Source organism: Olea europaea, chromosome 11 (genome assembly GCF_002742605.1).
Source record: "Olea europaea var. sylvestris chromosome 11, O_europaea_v1, whole genome shotgun sequence".
Classification (NCBI taxonomy): Eukaryota; Viridiplantae; Streptophyta; class Magnoliopsida; order Lamiales; family Oleaceae; genus Olea; species Olea europaea.
Window position 1 is genome coordinate 4,859,537 of NC_036247.1, and position 20,239 is coordinate 4,879,775.

General features: G+C 35.2%; 1 protein-coding gene across 2 annotated transcripts in view; it reads right to left on the reverse strand.

Moving 5' to 3' along the window:
- Window positions 1-631: 631 nt before the first annotated feature.
- The window catches only part of LOC111403079, a 26,844-nt gene continuing 7,236 nt past the window's right edge, over window positions 632-20,239 (reverse strand). Inside the window, exons 1-4 of one of the 2 annotated variants that reach the window (XM_023031446.1) lie at window positions 5,757-5,952; window positions 5,213-5,257; window positions 2,536-5,126; window positions 632-2,447 (exon numbers count right to left, since the gene is read on the reverse strand). In XM_023031446.1, the coding sequence (XP_022887214.1) occupies window positions 1,058-2,447; window positions 2,536-5,126; window positions 5,213-5,236 (4,005 nt within the window). In that variant the 5' untranslated portion in view covers window positions 5,237-5,257; window positions 5,757-5,952 and the 3' untranslated portion in view covers window positions 632-1,057. Of the gene's footprint in view, window positions 2,448-2,535; window positions 5,127-5,212; window positions 5,258-5,756; window positions 5,953-20,239 lie in introns of those variants that run through there. The other variant, XM_023031445.1, reaches the window with a different exon arrangement.

A 20,239-nucleotide genomic window follows, 5' to 3' on the forward strand; every position in this document is an offset into this window, starting at 1 on the left:
AAAAAGAAGAAAGAAGAGAGAAATAAAGAAAAGGGGAGAAAGGGAGAAAAAAAATAATAATAATAATAATAAAGAGAGAGAAAAGAAACACCTTCTTACAAGTGGACGTACACGGGCCATAATATAATTCGACAAATTTGTACGTTATCTATCATTGAAGGTTATTGTCAAGCTATAATGACATGGCAAGAACCTAATTACCAACTTTTAAAGTTTGGGACCAACTTGCCATTGGACATGAAGTTGGTGACCTTAAGTGCAATTTTTCCGATTATAAATTAGTTTATAATTAGACTATATTAATTACAATTATTTAATGATTCGACCAACAACATAACCAGCAGCATGTGGTTGCACTTTCACATGTGGCCCCCGAATGAGTTTTTTATGTAAAACTACACTCATAATAGATTTTGACAAAAATTTGATAAAAATTGTTAATCCCTTGAAACATGTAGTTAAAAATAAGTTAAGAGAAAAAAAATGAGGACCAAACATGTTGGCTAATTATCCCATTATCCCAAATCACATAACGGGTTTTAACAAAATCTGGTACCACACAAGTGACAATCTCCAATACACTGCAATACCAACATGCTTCCAATCATTCCCTAACCAGCAAACTCAATCCTGGAGTCTCCTTCAAAAAAACTCGCAATAAAGTTTTACAAGATGCAGACCACCCACATTTCCATTCTTACTGTGAAATGGGATGCCTCAACTCTTCATATTTTAATTCCCGGGATCGTTTATACGTTAACTGGGTAAATGTAGCATGCATAAACCTTACTGAGGTCGAATAAACAACGAGAGGGAACATCATCAACTTACCTGATTTATTTATGAGCATAGTAAAAGTAAAACATGATATCTAGCATAACTGTTGTGTAGGGGTACTTGGAAGCTCATTTCTTACCTCAGCATCTGGCATCAGTTGCTAATTTCACAGAGTAAACAATGCAACATCGCAAATTTCATGGTCAATTTTGGGCTTTCCATCAACCACTACAATTTGTGGTCCTTCACTCGAAACTGCAATAACATTTACAATGAACAGCTACTCTTTTCTGCAGTTAAATGGGAGTTGAAATCTTCTTCTTTTCACTCTTGGGACATCATTGAAATCCTGATCATGCCAAACCTGCTGCCCACTGGGCCTGTGGTTCCTGTCCTGTTGCTCTTGAATATTTCTCATTCGCCCTGATACAAATAGTGGCTGATGCTTAACGCGCCCATCAAACTCCCTCTCTCTTACGGTGCTTCTCTCAATGAAATCCATTTCTCCATCAGGACGGAACCTAAAAGGCCTGGGGCCATCGTTTACATGATTGAAACGGACATTGTCATTATCACTGTCATAAGCAGGCCTAAAAGAACGAGCCATTCCCCGTCTCTCATCAAACTTTCTTCTCTCATCACCACTCATATCATGATATCTATTGGAATGTACTGTCCCACTCATATAGTCATCCCCATCTGCCCTCTCTCGAGGATCTAAACCATTTACTCTCCTAGTGCTTCTGGGAAATACCCGTCCAGGTGAGGTTCTTCGAGTTGAATTACCAGACCTATGTTGAATATGTTCCCGTCCAGCATCCACATCCCTTATGTCATTAGAAGGCTGAGCCATAAAGGTTGGAGATTCACGTCTTCTACCAACCACCTCATCAGGAAAACAATCACGATCAGGAGTCCTCATCCTCCCCATCCTATACATAGTTGGAGATCTATGCTGGGGTAATTGTGGATGCCGATTGGGTGATCTCCTCCAAGTAGATGACCATGGACCAGGTGACCGTGTTCGGGATCTAATAGGAGATTTCGAGCGGACCCGAGAGTAGTCCTTTCTCTGCAAAGTAGAGAAGTTCCTGTTCCCTCGCACAAGCTGATCATCCAGTTCATCATACATGGTTTGTGGATGAGTAAATACAGGATCTATAATATCATCTGATAATTCCCGAATATACTTTTCATTATGATGAAATCCAACCATCTCAGAACCATCTTCGTCAGTGAATCTACTTGGACTAACATTTCTAGGAATTCTACGAAGCATTGGAATGCCTCTCATCGTATGACCACCTCTACCTCTGGGAGAGATTCTCCTAGCAGATGGATGGCGCAATGAACGCATCTCATCATTCAAGGCCTTCCTTCTACCACCACTCAAAGCAGAATTATCCGGTGCAATACCATAGCCATTATAATCAAGTTCAATGTCAGCTATAGAAGAAGTATGCTTACGTCTAGAATCCTGATAATCAGTTTTGATGTTGTAACTTTCTGATGCAAACTCACGGTTGGAGTCCCAATCATTGTGTAACCGGTCAAACCTGCCAGATAGCCTTCCTCTTCGAGCTATGAAACTCGATCTTGAATTTCTAAATGACTCGTGATGACTCCAATCTTTCACAAATTTTTTTGGACCATCAGTATAAATTTCATCTCTGTAAAAAGGAAAATAGAGAAGATAATATAAGTAAAAATTATTAAAAGATGAAGAAACCAATCAAGTGCCTGGTCACAAGATTATACCTATTCCCACGTTGTATCTCCCCCTCCAGATCAGAGCATCTTTCTTTTCCACTTCTTGAAGTCAACCTACCTGGAATAGACAATGTTTTACAAGGGGCTGCAGCAATGGAAGTACGAGGTAAATTTATGATGCGGCTCTTGTTGCTTGCATTGTTGGACGAATTAGCAGCATTGTTATTATTACTATTATTATCTACAGATGCTTCAGCCTTGGGCAGAGTTGAACCATTCTCTCCCAGAGAGATTTCTTTAATTCTCTCATCAGTGGCCTCATCACCTAGTGTTGCCTCCATCCCATGGCTCTCATTAATTGCCCCTTCACCAGTCACTTCTTTTCCATCACCCTCTTCAACATGTTCTCCTCCTGAAAGATTAAGTTGTTTCTCAGAAGATACAATATCAGAGCTCTTTTTGTCAAGTCCAACTTCTTTAACTTCATCTAGTAATGATTTTTGCAAAGCACCAGCTTCACCACCAGGCTCATTGGGACCCGTATCAACACATTCCTTAATTTGGTCGTTATTCGTCTCATGATTATCCAATGCAGTGGCTTTTCCATCAAAATCAGGAATGTCGCAATTTTTATCAGACGAAAAAACAAAAGACTCCATATTTCTTGTATCGCTCTCAACAAGTTTGACATTTTCTTCCTTTCTGTCAAAATTTGGATCTTCTACCGTTGGATGCATTAGTGATTCTCGAACCTCACCATCTTCATAATCTTCATCTTCTTTGTCACGTTGTCTTTTTCCAATACCATGGTGATTGGTAAAAGCATGAATTCCATTAGATCCAAACTTATCTGCTCCAGCAATATCGGTAGGTATGTTTATGTTTTCCTCATCAATGGCAGATACCTCACTGTTTCCACACAATTCACTAGGATGCTCATCAACCTGATTCAGTTTGCACCTTTCAGGATCTTCAGAAATCAAATTCTCTTCCTTCTCACAGTGCACGCTTATTTCTTTGCCTTTCTGGCTTACAGGTTTAGGGACCACAGCATCAATTGGCTGATCTGGTATATCCTCTCTGTTACAAAAGTTTTTAGTATGGAAAGAATGTTCAGATTGATATGATAAATCCTCACTTGTTGTTGACTCTGAAAAGGTTGGCAACCTGGAGGGACACGAGTTGAGAGGGGTCAAAGGCATAGATGGAACAGATGAAGATGCACAGCTCTCTTGATGCTGCATAACCTTTTCAGAAGATTGAGGTAGAATAGAATCTGCAGGTTTGCTTGTTGCCTTGTTACACTCCTGAAACAGTTCAGATTTTATTGGTCCAGTGTCAACTACTTTGTGCGAGTAACTAGATGACGGTACTGCTGTTTCTGAGCTGCAACTCTCAATAAGTTCACTTTTCATCAAACTAGGCCTCGACAATTCCATTGTACTGCTAGTACCACCGGTGCAATTATATTCCAGATTCTCATCAACAGTTTCCAATTTCACAGATCTACTACTAGCAGAATTCACGTTCATTGTTGATAGCTTCCCTGTTTGCAACTTTGAGTTTGAGTCAACCCTGACAGTGTCAACTTTATCTGATAAAGAAGAGTGATCCCTATTGGAGTTCAACTCCCTGTATGGTATACCAAGACTAAGACAAAGCGAATCCTCAGGCTTATACTCATGCCTAGGCTGTACAGATGAAATATTGGACTTGCTGATACCTTTAGTATTGCGAAGAAGTGCATTGTTTTTGACAGAAGGCTCCCACGCATCCATCGGAGTATTTAGATCCCAGTTTGACCGATTATTAGCATATCCATGACTGCTAACATTATTTAAGCCATCATCACTAATTTCACGGGTAACGAGCGCATCTCTGTATAGAGACAAATTCAACAACAAAGAATCTAACTTATCAGATTTTTGGTGATTCGTTTCACTCTTTTTGGGTCCCAAAGAAGGAACGTGTGGTTCCTTAGGTTCCAATAAAAATTCAACATTTCCCGAACCAGTAGAAAGATTAGCTTTACAATTACCTTCACCTTCAACTTGTGGGCTGTCAGTTTCCTTCTTCACATTCACTACAACAGCACCCATATTGTGTCCCGGAACTCCTGATCCTGCAGATTTCTCATTTAAAAGGAAATTCACTTTATTCACTACCCCATCCGTAAAACCTAAACTATCACAACGTTTAGTCTCTTGAGGCTTGGATGCAGAAATGTCCAAATTGGTTTGCAACAAGTGGACGTTTGTATCAGTACCTTTTTCTTTCTTAGCTACTAAAACAGAATTCTTGCTCATATTAGAATCTTTATCAATAGCAGCTAAAACGGAATTCTTGGTCATCTCAGATTTACCAGGACTTACATCATTAGCAGTTAAAACAGATTTCTTGCTCATATCAGAATTACCAGATGAACCCATATCAATAGCAGCATCCAAAGATGACACTTTATCTGAGCTTTTAAAGTCTTCTCTATTTTTTGAATCATTGTCCTCGGATGCAGACGGTCGTTCTTCAGGGGACGGAGAAGGAGACCGAATTATTGGAAATTTCCTCTTTTTAATGGGAATAGCTGCAGAAGAATTACTAGACTGCTGCTGCTGCAGATGCTGCTGTGGAAGTACCACAGGCTGAAAATGAAAATGAAAATGAATTAACAAAAGAATTTAAATAAAATATATCATTAAATTAAAGTGATCTAAAATCAGATGAAAACCTCTTCGTTTCCCGGAATTGGCATGAGTCCAAACAGAGTAACACTGCAACGAAGATTAGCTATTTTAATTAAAATAAAGAAATAGAACAAGAAACCGTAAATCAAATATCTCCATCATTATGAACATCTAAAAAAAAATCAACTTCAACACTCAAAATTAATCAAGTTTAAACACAAGGGAAACCAAGGAAAAATTCAAAGATTAAACTAGAATATGCCGTGAATATACGATTCAGTTTTAAACAAAGTACAAAACGTAGCCACCAACAGCAATAACTCATTTCCCCCTAAAAAATAGACACCATAAAAATTCTAAACATCGTTAATATAGTTTATCCAAAATAGTGGATCTTTAATATCTGTCTCAGAGTAACCAAAAAAAAGTAAGAAAATTAAAATATCGTAAAGTTTCCTTCATGAATTTATAAATCTAGAACAAGAAGAATACAAAATGAAAATCGCAGATTAGCGCAGTCAGCAATTAAGACCCATAACAAAACAAATATAGCTGCTGATAATTCGATGTATCCAAGGAGAAATTACCTAAAAAAAACAGCAAAAATTACGCAAAAATCTAGAGAAGAGGAGAGGATGGTTAGCAAGGAGGATACAATGAGAAAAAGCTAGATGCCAATAGAGAGATAAAGATAGGAATGACAAAATGACCAAGGCAGAGGTAGTTTCCAAGTAGTTTCCAGATGTCTGCAAACACAAATAAATAGTAGAATATCCAAAGGATTGATTGCTTGATTATTTAGGGTTTGTCCTTCTCAAGCACTGAAAATTTTCTGCCCCAATAAATGGATTAATTTTATTTTTGGTCCACGAACTATCATGACAATCTCAATTAAGACATCCATCTTTAGTTAGAATCTTAGTCACTCCACTTGAGCTCGTAATTGAAATTAATGAATTAGCCTCGTCTAATTTTATTTTATTTTGTTGTTGGTTGTTTACCATCATAGCCTATGGTAGTGATGGTTGGTGCTATTGCTCGTTTTAATGTTTCAACGCTTAGTGTTGGAAAGAGATGTTTCTATAACGTGAGTGTTAAAATTTAAAATTAAGCCCTTGTTTGTTTCCCATTTTTCTCTACTTTCAGAATAAATAAAGCCGTTTTTGGAACCACCTAATATGATTTTTTTGACTTGCATCTCACCTTTAGTTTAGAAAAGTAAGCACAAAGGTTGGAAAATTCATTTTCATTTTGAAAAAATGTGCAGCAAACACAGGCTAAGTGCATTTACTTCTAAAATTAAAAAAAAAATCAAATACCACTAGATCCATTCTTCTAATTGAGCTAGCATCATTAGATACAACAAACAAATTTCTTCCACTTTGAAATATAAATCAAGCGTTTGCAAACATGATTCGGAGTGATATTTGAATAAAATAGTTTTGCCTAATATTTCACAACATCAACTTCTCCTAGCTCGTCACCATATGAATTAGAAATTAATTTCACGTATTGGGTCTAACAGAGTGACTGAATTTACAAATAAAATGACATTGGTGATTTGATTGTTGATAAATTGAAGATGGATGATCCAATTGATATTTTCGTGAAAGTCAGGTGACTAAAAATAAAATAAATGCTAATTTTACATTAATTTAAAGGTAGTGGACAGCGGAAGTTTCGGGGTTGCCGACAATTACGTGTTAATGGGCCTGCACGATTTTAACAACCCACCTACTTTTGACTTTGAGCAATATTATTACTATTCACTCATTTGATATTTGATAATTTTTTATTGACTCATTTATCGAATAATTATTTATTATACGTATATTATATACGGCGAATGTTATAGTGAGCGACTATAAATAACATTATTTTTTGACTTTTAGTTGATAAGTTTTATTGGTTAGAAAATTAAATGAGATTTGACATATTATAATAATAATAATGCTATAATTTGTTTAAAAAAATAAATTTCTTTAGCCCTTGTTTGAGCTACTTTTTAATGAAATTTTAGAAAAAATATATTTTGATATAGTAATTTTTTAAAGAATATAAAAGTAAGAAAAATTTTGGATTTATATACAATATTATTTTATTAAAAAATATACGATTGAAAATAAAGAAAGAGAAAAATGTATTAAATTAAAATGGAGCAAAAAAGGAATTCATTTTTATCACATTTCTCCTAATAAGTCAATTACAAACAAGATTGAGATTTATTTGTTCAAATAAGCTCATGAATTTACAAGAGATCTTGCAGTTACGACTTCAAGACGAAATTTAAAAAAAAAAAAAAAAAAAAAAAAAAAAAAAAAAAAAAAAAAAAAAAAAAAAAAAAAAAAAAAAAAATTTCAATCATAAAAAAACTAAGAATAAAGAAGAAAAATATATCGTGCTCTAAAATTATTGTTCTTTCTAAAATAATTTTACACGTGTATTTATAGAATTTTTAATTTTAACTGTAAAATATCATTTTATGAAAGATGTACAATTAAAAATGATATTTAAAAAAAAAATTGTACTTTTTGGAAAATGAAGTCCAAACGAGGGGTAAATGATTTTTTTCGAACCAACAACTGTTGTACTACATGTACATAATTTGTTCGCATAATGATTTATATACATATGATATAGTAAAATATGATTATGTTAAAATTTGTTCAATCAAATAAAAAATAAAATGTCGGCATTCTCTTTTTGACGTACATGCCCCTGTTTGATCCCCATTATTTCCACGAAAATACTTTTTCAAATAATGTTTTGATATAATTTCAACCACACATTTTTTAATAAAATAATATTACGCATAAATCAAATTTTTTTTTATTTTATAATCACACATTTTCCATCAATACACTATTTTAAAATTCATTTTTCTCCAAAATAGGACTCAAACAAAGGCTATAAATCATTACGTAACTTCCTATATATAATTAACATTATTCAAATACCTTTGCGTGTAAAAGAAAAAGAAAAAGAGAGAAAGCAACAAATAATTGAGGTAGTGGGGTACGATAAGAATTATTCCATATTCTTATATTCACGTAACGACAATTGCACTTTGGTTTTTTCCAGGAAGAATACTCTCACGCGTGTCGACGCGATATTATTATTTTTTTCATATTGCTTTTGAATGGGTCAATTATTACATGTAGCTTTCTTTCTCTTACTAAGCCACGTTTGGCCCCATTTTAGTAATGAAAATGAGAGAAATAGTGTTTTGTTGAAAAAATAAGTAGTTGAAAAAGAAAAAAAAAATTTCGATTTACGTGTAATATTATTTTATGGAAGATTGTGTGGTTGAAAATAAGAAAGAAAAAAAAAGAATATAATAGAATGTAATTTATTGGGGGCTAAACTGGGGCTGAATTATTAGAGCCTGTTTGGGAGTAATTTTGAGAATTGATTTTTTGATAGTTAGGAGAAAAGCGGGGTCCACCTGTGAGAGAAGAAGTCAAATATGACAACTGGAATAATAAAATAAAGACAAAAAATTACTCCCAAACAGGCTGTTAATATAAAAATAAAGATGAGGATAAGGATAAGGACAAGGATGCTAGTGGATCGATGTAAGTAGTCCCATTGGGTGCCGACCAGGATGAACTTGGCCCAGTACGAAGTTGGGCTACATTGTCGAGTCCAGCTGCATTGCTTCACGAGCTTTTTTATTTTTTAAAGAAAAATTTATAGAAAATATAACTCTTATTTGATAATCATTCTTTTAAAAAAAAAAAAAATTCTTATACTCATTTTTAACTACATAGTCTCATAATAAAATCCAAATTTTTTCCCTATTTTTAACCACAGACCCTCCAAAAATTCACTATTGAAAAAAATCCAGCACAAAAAATGATTGTCGAACATGGGCACGGTAAAATTAAATGCAAAAGAAAAAAGGAAATTCATGTACGTCAGCTTGTAAAGCATACAACTTTACTTTTTGATATTGACGCGTCCTATGGAATCCTTAGCAATGGAATGGCTAAGCTGTCTAATGGCTGTCTCATGACAAATATCTCAAGGGCACTTGTGTAAATTACTTTTCAATGCATTTCTGCCTTTTACCGCCTATAAAGTTTAAGAGCTTATTTGGTAGGAATTTTAATAATTGATTTTTTAAAAGATAAAATGAGTCCTACCTGTGAGAAAAAAAATTCAAAAATAACGGATGAAATAATAAAATAACGGTCAAAAAATTGATTTTAATTGACTTTTAGGTTCCATTTGCTCTCTATTAATTTTCATTCCATTACATTTCATTTTTCTCTCTTATTTTCAACCACACAATCTTTCATAGAATAATATTACACGTAAATCGAAAATTTTTCCTTCTTTTCCAACCACTCATTTTAAAAAAAAAATACTATTCTACTCATTTTCATTTTGACAGAATGGGGGCCAAACGGGTACTTAATATATAACAAGCAAGCACTAACTGTGTGAGAGAACTAAGCAAATTTTGAAGTTGGACTAGATTGGAGTGTATTAAATTTTATTTTTTATTTTTTTTCCAACCAATTTTATGAAGTTAAAAATGGTCAATTTGGTGGAGCAATTTTATTTTTTAAAAAGGTCAAATTTTAAAGTGTTCTATAAACCAAATCTCTTTAAATTAAGTTATGCCCTCGCTTCCTTCTAACCCACCCTGACAAGGGATGGCAAAAATTTCCAACCAATTTGCCCTCGCTTATCCAACTCCAATTGTTTTAATTTACAATCGTGCTACAGAGTCCGAGTTTAAATCCCGGGCTCCAATCCAGGGCCGAGGTGTTTTCACCTCGGTCGTTGATCTTCTGCACTTGGGAGGGCCGCCATCAAAATTGGGGACAGAGCCTCTGCCGCCTCTGCCCCTGGAACAAAATTTAATCTCGAGTTCTTCAGCATTTTCCTTTAATTTATTTCTCATTTTTATATTTTTTGATCATATTTAAAAACAAATAATTAATTCAACGAAAAGATAAAATAAAGATATTTTTATTCCGTCTTTCCTTCCAAAAAACCATTTTAATTCCCTTCCCACCAACCCTACTCTATTGCCATCCGTACCCACACCACATTTCTTCTCCAATTGACGCTCACTTGGACCAAATTTTTTGTCCAAAAAACTTGTAGTTCCTTTGAAATTATGCCATTATCCAATGAAGTCAATATCAACAATTAATTTTAATTAGAAATCCACAACTTTTCAATCACATATTTTTATCAACTTTAATCAAAATATACTGAAAATATGGAGCCTGTTTAGGAGTGCTTTTGAGAATTGATTTTTTAACTGTTAGGCGAAAAGTGGGGTCCACCTGTGAGAGAATAAGTCAAATATGACGGTTGGAATAGTGAAAAAACGATCAAAAAATCAATTTTTTGAAGAAAAAATCACTCTCAAACGGGTTGACGATTTAATCTCCTCCAAACAAGAGATATGTTTACAATGCTATCATCTTTCCATGTTCAATAGTTGACATGATACATCTATATATAGCTCTTGTTTGAACTCCATTTAAAAACAAAAAGAAAAGGGGGCTTTCAATGGACCATATCATACGTAGTTTTTTTATTTGTATTTGGGATACCGCCAGTTTAGGGTGCTCTGACTAAGATGACTCTTCCTCTTACTGGTCATCATACCAATTAGTAGAGCGAGGGAATGGGAAAAGCACATAGGAGTACGCGAAGGGAAGAGAGTTGAGACTTAGACGAATCAAAGCCAACGAGGTTGCGAACGGTACGAAAGAGTTGGAGAGCCTATTGACGGTGACTTTGATTGCTATTCCGCTCTCTAAGTATCGAAAGGACAAAGAGAGATAATAAAGAACTCGAGACTCAGAACTCATTAGCTCCTTCGCTCCTGCCTCCTACCCAAGAATCAGATATCGATAAACAGAGGTTCAAATATATATAAAAGGAATTTCTATTTTTATACAGACAAGTAAACCCCTCATAGTTACAGGACAATCCTTTACCGCGAGAACGAATATCAGGGGAGCTACCAGTATGGAAAAGAGAGAATGGTAGTCACGCATGCGGGAAAGACTCAAAATGAAAGCAAGCAACTAATAGACTTAGTTTCTTCTGGCCCGAAGTCCCTTAATTGAGTCTCGGCTGTCAATGGGAGAGACTTCCTGAACCGAGTGAGGTATAGACAGATTATATTATACCACAGCTTGTGTTGTGGCGAGACCGAGACTTGAGATTCTAACTCGAAAACCTAAGAGAAGAGCCCCCACTATACTAGTTTACCCTCGACAATACTCAAATCTATAAGACTTTCATATCATCTAATAGACTATACTAGCTACATTCATCTACTTCACTCGCAGCCTAGCCTTACCAAAAGGAGTGAAACGTAAATGGCAATCCCCGATGCCAAGAAAGTCACATTTATACTGCTTAATCTAATCCGGCCCAGCATATGCAGGCGTGGCGACCAAGGGCCCTATTCTCATATTCTAGTTGTGTGAGAAGCTATGATTGGAGCTTGCAATCCTTGAAAAAAGCCCATCCCCCACAGTGGATTTTTTTCCCTTTATAGCTTGTGATTGAGTTTGGGTTGAAATTGAAGTTGGTTCAAAAAAAGCTATAATACCGGACTAGTGAAGGTTGCCAATAGTCGGGAATGAGCGAGAAGAGAGGGCTTCAAGCTTAGAAAAGTCGGCGTGTCTGGTGTCGAAATAGCATGACGTAGCTCGTTGGCTAAAAGTAGTGCCTGACGTGCCCTTTCATTACGTACGTAAGAAACAACCTTTGACTCGACGCAACGGCAAAAGATGTATGTGCCTATCTCATGTGGTTTTGAAGATATATTAACGTCCTTGGTAAAGAAGTGCTAATGAACAAGAATTTGATTAGCCTTAAGCTCCTTCCAAAGGCTTAAGTTTCACGGCTCCAACCAGGTGGTTCATGACTAGGCTAATAAAAAGAGTCTCAAACAAGGAAACACGGGAGAGGGGGTATAATTGGAGATACCATTGTTTCTGGTACAGAAGTTCTTATAAAAATGGGAAATGCCCTACCTTTGAGTGTAGTTTGAATTATTGATTTACGTAATTGGAAGTAACCAATTAGGTTTACGATGAAATCTAGAAATCGATCACTGATCCAATTTGAGTACCTCTACAGGATAGACCTCAACAAAAAATTGAAGAGTAACAGCAGCAAGTGATTGAGTTCAGTAGTTCCTCATATAAAATTATTGACTATAGCGATATAGTAATATGGAGAAAATAAAATTGTTTCAAGCACCGACAGAACCAAAAGTGCCTGACCCCTCCTTCACTACTATACTATACTCGACATGGCTCCCTACTGGTACAATACCCTTTCGGAACTCTGGGTGCTAGGAGAGATTTTTTAGAAGAGAATCTCTTTTTTTTATAGAGAGGAACTACAGCCCGACGCTCGTACATTCAAGAATGTGCGAGCAAGGGCTGTCTGAAGGAACGAACCTGACTCCATTCCATAGGATGGAATTGTCGGCTCGAGGAGCTCCTCTGAACGCTTTCTCCCTGAGTCCTCCTCGGGGGGAGGAAGAGCAGCTAAGGACCCCCCGTACTCCATTCATACTGAATGGTGAGGTAGAGAGAATCGGGACTGGCCCGCTATTCCCCTCTTTTTTCTGGTCTACATCAAGTGGAATTGAATGCCCCACAATCAGAATCAAAGAGGATGGGTCAATGGGAGGTTCGGAACAAAATCAGAGTGGATCTGCGACAAAGCAAAGCCTCAGGAGCTATGGCAGCTTGTGTTGTGCTGTCATTTTGGATTCCCGACCGATTTCGGCACTAGTTAAATGGGGTTAATCACCCAGATCTTGAATTAATTAGTAGATCAGCAACACAGGGGCCCATTTCATTCTCCAAATGAGTTGGGAGCTGGGGCAGCTCGCGCGCGACCCATACTAATCCTACACTCCTTTCTACTATTGTTTCTTTGTCACTTTTTGGAAATCACGAAGAGGATTTTTGGACTGGACTGAGCGAGAGGGAAGCTGCTCCGTTACCCACTCTTCTTTTCTTGCGAGCAGGAAGCACACCAGCAGCGTGCGTTACGTGATTCTACTGTGTTTTTTTGCACCTGACTGGGTAGACAGTTGACCGGAAGAGAACTTCGATTCGCCTGGCCAGCAGGCAGGCGACGTGCTTATCTTGTGTGACAACACTACAGAGCAAGTAGCTCTATGAAGATTCAAATTTCTCATACTCCTCCCTTCATTCATTGAGTTGGAGGAATCCATCATAGTAGGCCCGCCCGTTTTGCATTGCATGAAAGAACCTTTCTTAGTATGACTTCTCTTTTGCCTCAGGTCAAATGAATATGAAAGGGAGATCAATTGAAAAATAGGCCATGAATGAAGAAGTAGTGGGCCTTTCACCCTCTTTCTAGTGACTCGAGGAGTTGATCTGATAAATGCACTTCAAAGGGAGAGAATTTACATTACCATGTTGGTATGGCCAAGCATAAAAGATTTTGAAATTAGGTAAAAAAGAAGAGGTAGAGACTGAGAGCAAGCAACCTCCTTTATTACACGTTCGGGATCTTCAAATGTATGTCGTAAGTAATGTTCGAAATCGGATGAGTTTTCTTCTCTTTCAAACTTCCCGAAGCGAAAGCCTTTTAACCATAGTTGGAATTTCCTCTATATCTATAGGGATTCACAGTTAATCATTCCCGTGTGTACAATCAAATTCTTTCTCTCTGTCTCTGCATTTAGCTCCAGAAAGATTGTCGTTAAAGTGATCAAGACCAAAAGCTAGGAGCGAGTGCGAAAATGCGTAGCATCAATCGGTGTGACTACTCTTCTAAAGCTATAGCTTGAGGTCAAAATCTTTGTATACAACTCCGAGAGAGGGGGTGATTTAGATTTCCATAGTGAGCCGAAGGAGTACCTCTTACTCTTGATTTCACTGTGACTTTGGAGTGTGTTGCGTGAACTACATCAAGGGAAGGCAGACCAAAACCTCACTTCAGTGGCTTGTAGACTTGCTGACGAAAGCTCTTTCTTGCACTCAAGGGTGGTTGGGTTAAGATTAAGAGTTATTCAAAATATCCTGATTTTAGAATGAGAAAGTATAGCACTTCCTACAAGATCTCAGTTTGCTTTCGCCAGATACCTCTTTATCTTAATGAAAAGACCTTTTTTTGTCGGGTCAGGTCCCTACCTATACCTATCCCCCTTGTTGATGAATCTTTTGTATCGAACGAAAGCCTCATATCCTCTAGCAGAAGCCTTATCACGTGGAGTTGGCTCTTCCATAAAGAGCAGAATAGACAGTACAGGTTCGACAGGAGCAAAGAATAGCCCTGCCCACCTTATGAAAGAAACCGAATCCTCAATCTTTTCTCTCTCTAGATCGGGTCGAAAAACTCATAGATTCAGAAAGAAAGATTAGGCCGCTAAGGAAGGTTAAACCGCTTTATAGAAGCCGCTGTTGAAGTTTTAAAAAGAACAAAACTCCTCTTATTTATTGATTGCACTTGATTTTGATTTTAAGAAAGAGTGTTCCTTGCTTGTTACCTAATAACCCGGCAATCGTAGACAGATTGACCAGTTGACTAGGTAAGGGATTACTTGCTTGTTTCTGTGCTGCGCTTTACTTTGGTTTTGATCTGGTTGGCATATTTCTCTAATATTTTATTTCCTCTGGAGAGGTCTCGTATGATAGTAGTGGTACATAACGTCCTTACCAGATGCTATGTAAAAGGTATACGCTTATCTTCTATGCGGGTCTTTCCTCCGCTGTTAGTCGCTTAGTGCGACTTCCCTTGTTTACTGATAAGCTGCAACTCTCAATAAGTTCACTTTTCATCAAACTAGGCCTCGACAATGCCATTGTACTGCTAGTACCACCGGTGCAATTATATTCCAGATTCTCATCAACAGTTTCCAATTTCACAGATCTACTACTAGCAGAATTCACGTTCATTGTTGATAGCTTCCCTGTTTGCAACTTTGAGTTTGAGTCAACCCTGACAGTGTCAACTTTATCTGATAAAGAAGAGTGATCCCTATTGGAGTTCAACTCCCTGTATGGTATACCAAGACTAAGACAAAGCGAATCCTCAGGCTTATACTCATGCCTAGGCTGTACAGATGAAATATTGGACTTGCTGATACCTTTAGTATTGCGAAGAAGTGCATTGTTTTTGACAGAAGGCTCCCACGCATCCATCGGAGTATTTAGATCCCAGTTTGACCGATTATTAGCATATCCATGACTGCTAACATTATTTAAGCCATCATCACTAATTTCACGGGTAACGAGCGCATCTCTGTATAGAGACAAATTCAACAACAAAGAATCTAACTTATCAGATTTTTGGTGATTCGTTTCACTCTTTTTGGGTCCCAAAGAAGGAACGTGTGGTTCCTTAGGTTCCAATAAAAATTCAACATTTCCCGAACCAGTAGAAAGATTAGCTTTACAATTACCTTCACCTTCAACTTGTGGGCTGTCAGTTTCCTTCTTCACATTCACTACAACAGCACCCATATTGTGTCCCGGAACTCCTGATCCTGCAGATTTCTCATTTAAAAGGAAATTCACTTTATTCACTACCCCATCCGTAAAACCTAAACTATCACAACGTTTAGTCTCTTGAGGCTTGGATGCAGAAATGTCCAAATTGGTTTGCAACAAGTGGACGTTTGTATCAGTACCTTTTTCTTTCTTAGCTACTAAAACAGAATTCTTGCTCATATTAGAATCTTTATCAATAGCAGCTAAAACGGAATTCTTGGTCATCTCAGATTTACCAGGACTTACATCATTAGCAGTTAAAACAGATTTCTTGCTCATATCAGAATTACCAGATGAACCCATATCAATAGCAGCATCCAAAGATGACACTTTATCTGAGCTTTTAAAGTCTTCTCTATTTTTTGAATCATTGTCCTCGGATGCAGACGGTCGTTCTTCAGGGGACGGAGAAGGAGACCGAATTATTGGAAATTTCCTCTTTTTAATGGGAATAGCTGCAGAAGAATTACTAGACTGCTGCTGCTGCAGATGCTGCTGTGGAAGTACCACAGGCTGAAAATGAAAATGAAAATGAATTAACAAAAGAATTTAAATAAAATATATCATTAAATTAAAGTGATCTAAAATCAGATGAAAACCTCTTCGTTTCCCGGAATTGGCATGAGTCCAAACAGAGTAACACTGCAACGAAGATTAGCTATTTTAATTAAAATAAAGAAATAGAACAAGAAACCGTAAATCAAATATCTCCATCATTATGAACATCTAAAAAAAAATCAACTTCAACACTCAAAATTAATCAAGTTTAAACACAAGGGAAACCAAGGAAAAATTCAAAGATTAAACTAGAATATGCCGTGAATATACGATTCAGTTTTAAACAAAGTACAAAACGTAGCCACCAACAGCAATAACTCATTTCCCCCTAAAAAATAGACACCATAAAAATTCTAAACATCGTTAATATAGTTTATCCAAAATAGTGGATCTTTAATATCTGTCTCAGAGTAACCAAAAAAAAGTAAGAAAATTAAAATATCGTAAAGTTTCCTTCATGAATTTATAAATCTAGAACAAGAAGAATACAAAATGAAAATCGCAGATTAGCGCAGTCAGCAATTAAGACCCATAACAAAACAAATATAGCTGCTGATAATTCGATGTATCCAAGGAGAAATTACCTAAAAAAAACAGCAAAAATTACGCAAAAATCTAGAGAAGAGGAGAGGATGGTTAGCAAGGAGGATACAATGAGAAAAAGCTAGATGCCAATAGAGAGATAAAGATAGGAATGACAAAATGACCAAGGCAGAGGTAGTTTCCAAGTAGTTTCCAGATGTCTGCAAACACAAATAAATAGTAGAATATCCAAAGGATTGATTGCTTGATTATTTAGGGTTTGTCCTTCTCAAGCACTGAAAATTTTCTGCCCCAATAAATGGATTAATTTTATTTTTGGTCCACGAACTATCATGACAATCTCAATTAAGACATCCATCTTTAGTTAGAATCTTAGTCACTCCACTTGAGCTCGTAATTGAAATTAATGAATTAGCCTCGTCTAATTTTATTTTATTTTGTTGTTGGTTGTTTACCATCATAGCCTATGGTAGTGATGGTTGGTGCTATTGCTCGTTTTAATGTTTCAACGCTTAGTGTTGGAAAGAGATGTTTCTATAACGTGAGTGTTAAAATTTAAAATTAAGCCCTTGTTTGTTTCCCATTTTTCTCTACTTTCAGAATAAATAAAGCCGTTTTTGGAACCACCTAATATGATTTTTTTGACTTGCATCTCACCTTTAGTTTAGAAAAGTAAGCACAAAGGTTGGAAAATTCATTTTCATTTTGAAAAAATGTGCAGCAAACACAGGCTAAGTGCATTTACTTCTAAAATTAAAAAAAAAATCAAATACCACTAGATCCATTCTTCTAATTGAGCTAGCATCATTAGATACAACAAACAAATTTCTTCCACTTTGAAATATAAATCAAGCGTTTGCAAACATGATTCGGAGTGATATTTGAATAAAATAGTTTTGCCTAATATTTCACAACATCAACTTCTCCTAGCTCGTCACCATATGAATTAGAAATTAATTTCACGTATTGGGTCTAACAGAGTGACTGAATTTACAAATAAAATGACATTGGTGATTTGATTGTTGATAAATTGAAGATGGATGATCCAATTGATATTTTCGTGAAAGTCAGGTGACTAAAAATAAAATAAATGCTAATTTTACATTAATTTAAAGGTAGTGGACAGCGGAAGTTTCGGGGTTGCCGACAATTACGTGTTAATGGGCCTGCACGATTTTAACAACCCACCTACTTTTGACTTTGAGCAATATTATTACTATTCACTCATTTGATATTTGATAATTTTTTATTGACTCATTTATCGAATAATTATTTATTATACGTATATTATATACGGCGAATGTTATAGTGAGCGACTATAAATAACATTATTTTTTGACTTTTAGTTGATAAGTTTTATTGGTTAGAAAATTAAATGAGATTTGACATATTATAATAATAATAATGCTATAATTTGTTTAAAAAAATAAATTTCTTTAGCCCTTGTTTGAGCTACTTTTTAATGAAATTTTAGAAAAAATATATTTTGATATAGTAATTTTTTAAAGAATATAAAAGTAAGAAAAATTTTGGATTTATATACAATATTATTTTATTAAAAAATATACGATTGAAAATAAAGAAAGAGAAAAATGTATTAAATTAAAATGGAGCAAAAAAGGAATTCATTTTTATCACATTTCTCCTAATAAGTCAATTACAAACAAGATTGAGATTTATTTGTTCAAATAAGCTCATGAATTTACAAGAGATCTTGCAGTTACGACTTCAAGACGAAATTTAAAAAAAAAAAAAAAAAAACTAAAAAAAAAAAAAAAAAATATATCGTGCTCTAAAATTATTGTTCTTTCTAAAATAATTTTACACGTGTATTTATAGAATTTTTAATTTTAACTGTAAAATATCATTTTATGAAAGATGTACAATTAAAAATGATATTTAAAAAAAAAATTGTACTTTTTGGAAAATGAAGTCCAAACGAGGGGTAAATGATTTTTTTCGAACCAACAACTGTTGTACTACATGTACATAATTTGTTCGCATAATGATTTATATACATATGATATAGTAAAATATGATTATGTTAAAATTTGTTCAATCAAATAAAAAATAAAATGTCGGCATTCTCTTTTTGACGTACATGCCCCTGTTTGATCCCCATTATTTCCACGAAAATACTTTTTCAAATAATGTTTTGATATAATTTCAACCACACATTTTTTAATAAAATAATATTACGCATAAATCAAATTTTTTTTTATTTTATAATCACACATTTTCCATCAATACACTATTTTAAAATTCATTTTTCTCCAAAATAGGACTCAAACAAAGGCTATAAATCATTACGTAACTTCCTATATATAATTAACATTATTCAAATACCTTTGCGTGTAAAAGAAAAAGAAAAAGAGAGAAAGCAACAAATAATTGAGGTAGTGGGGTACGATAAGAATTATTCCATATTCTTATATTCACGTAACGACAATTGCACTTTGGTTTTTTCCAGGAAGAATACTCTCACGCGTGTCGACGCGATATTATTATTTTTTTCATATTGCTTTTGAATGGGTCAATTATTACATGTAGCTTTCTTTCTCTTACTAAGCCACGTTTGGCCCCATTTTAGTAATGAAAATGAGAGAAGTAGTGTTTTGTTGAAAAAATAAGTAGTTGAAAAAGAAAAAAAAAATTTCGATTTACGTGTAATATTATTTTATGGAAGATTGTGTGGTTGAAAATAAGAAAGAAAAAAAAAGAATATAATAGAATGTAATTTATTGGGGGCTAAACTGGGGCTGAATTATTAGAGCCTGTTTGGGAGTAATTTTGAGAATTGATTTTTTGATAGTTAGGAGAAAAGCGGGGTCCACCTGTGAGAGAAGAAGTCAAATATGACAACTGGAATAATAAAATAAAGACAAAAAATTACTCCCAAACAGGCTGTTAATATAAAAATAAAGATGAGGATAAGGATAAGGATAAGGATGCTAGTGGATCGATGTAAGTAGTCCCATTGGGTGCCGACCAGGATGAACTTGGCCCAGTACGAAGTTGGGCTACATTGTCGAGTCCAGCTGCATTGCTTCACGAGCTTTTTTATTTTTTAAAGAAAAATTTATAGAAAATATAACTCTTATTTGATAATCATTCTTTAAAAAAAAAAAAAAAATTTATACTCATTTTTAACTATATATTCTCATAATAAAACCCAAAATTATTCCCTATTTTTAACCACACACTCTCCAAAAATTCACCATTGAAAAAAGTCCTGCCCAAGAAATGATTGCCGAACATGGGCACAGTAAAATTAAATGCAAAAGAAAAAAGGAAATTCACATACGTCAGCTTGGGAAGCAAACAACTTTACTTTTTGAGATTGACGCGTCCTATGGAATCTTTAGCAATGGAATTGCTAAGCTGTCTAATGGCTGTCTCATGACAAATATCTCAAGGGCACTTGTGTAAATTACTTTTCAATGCATTTCT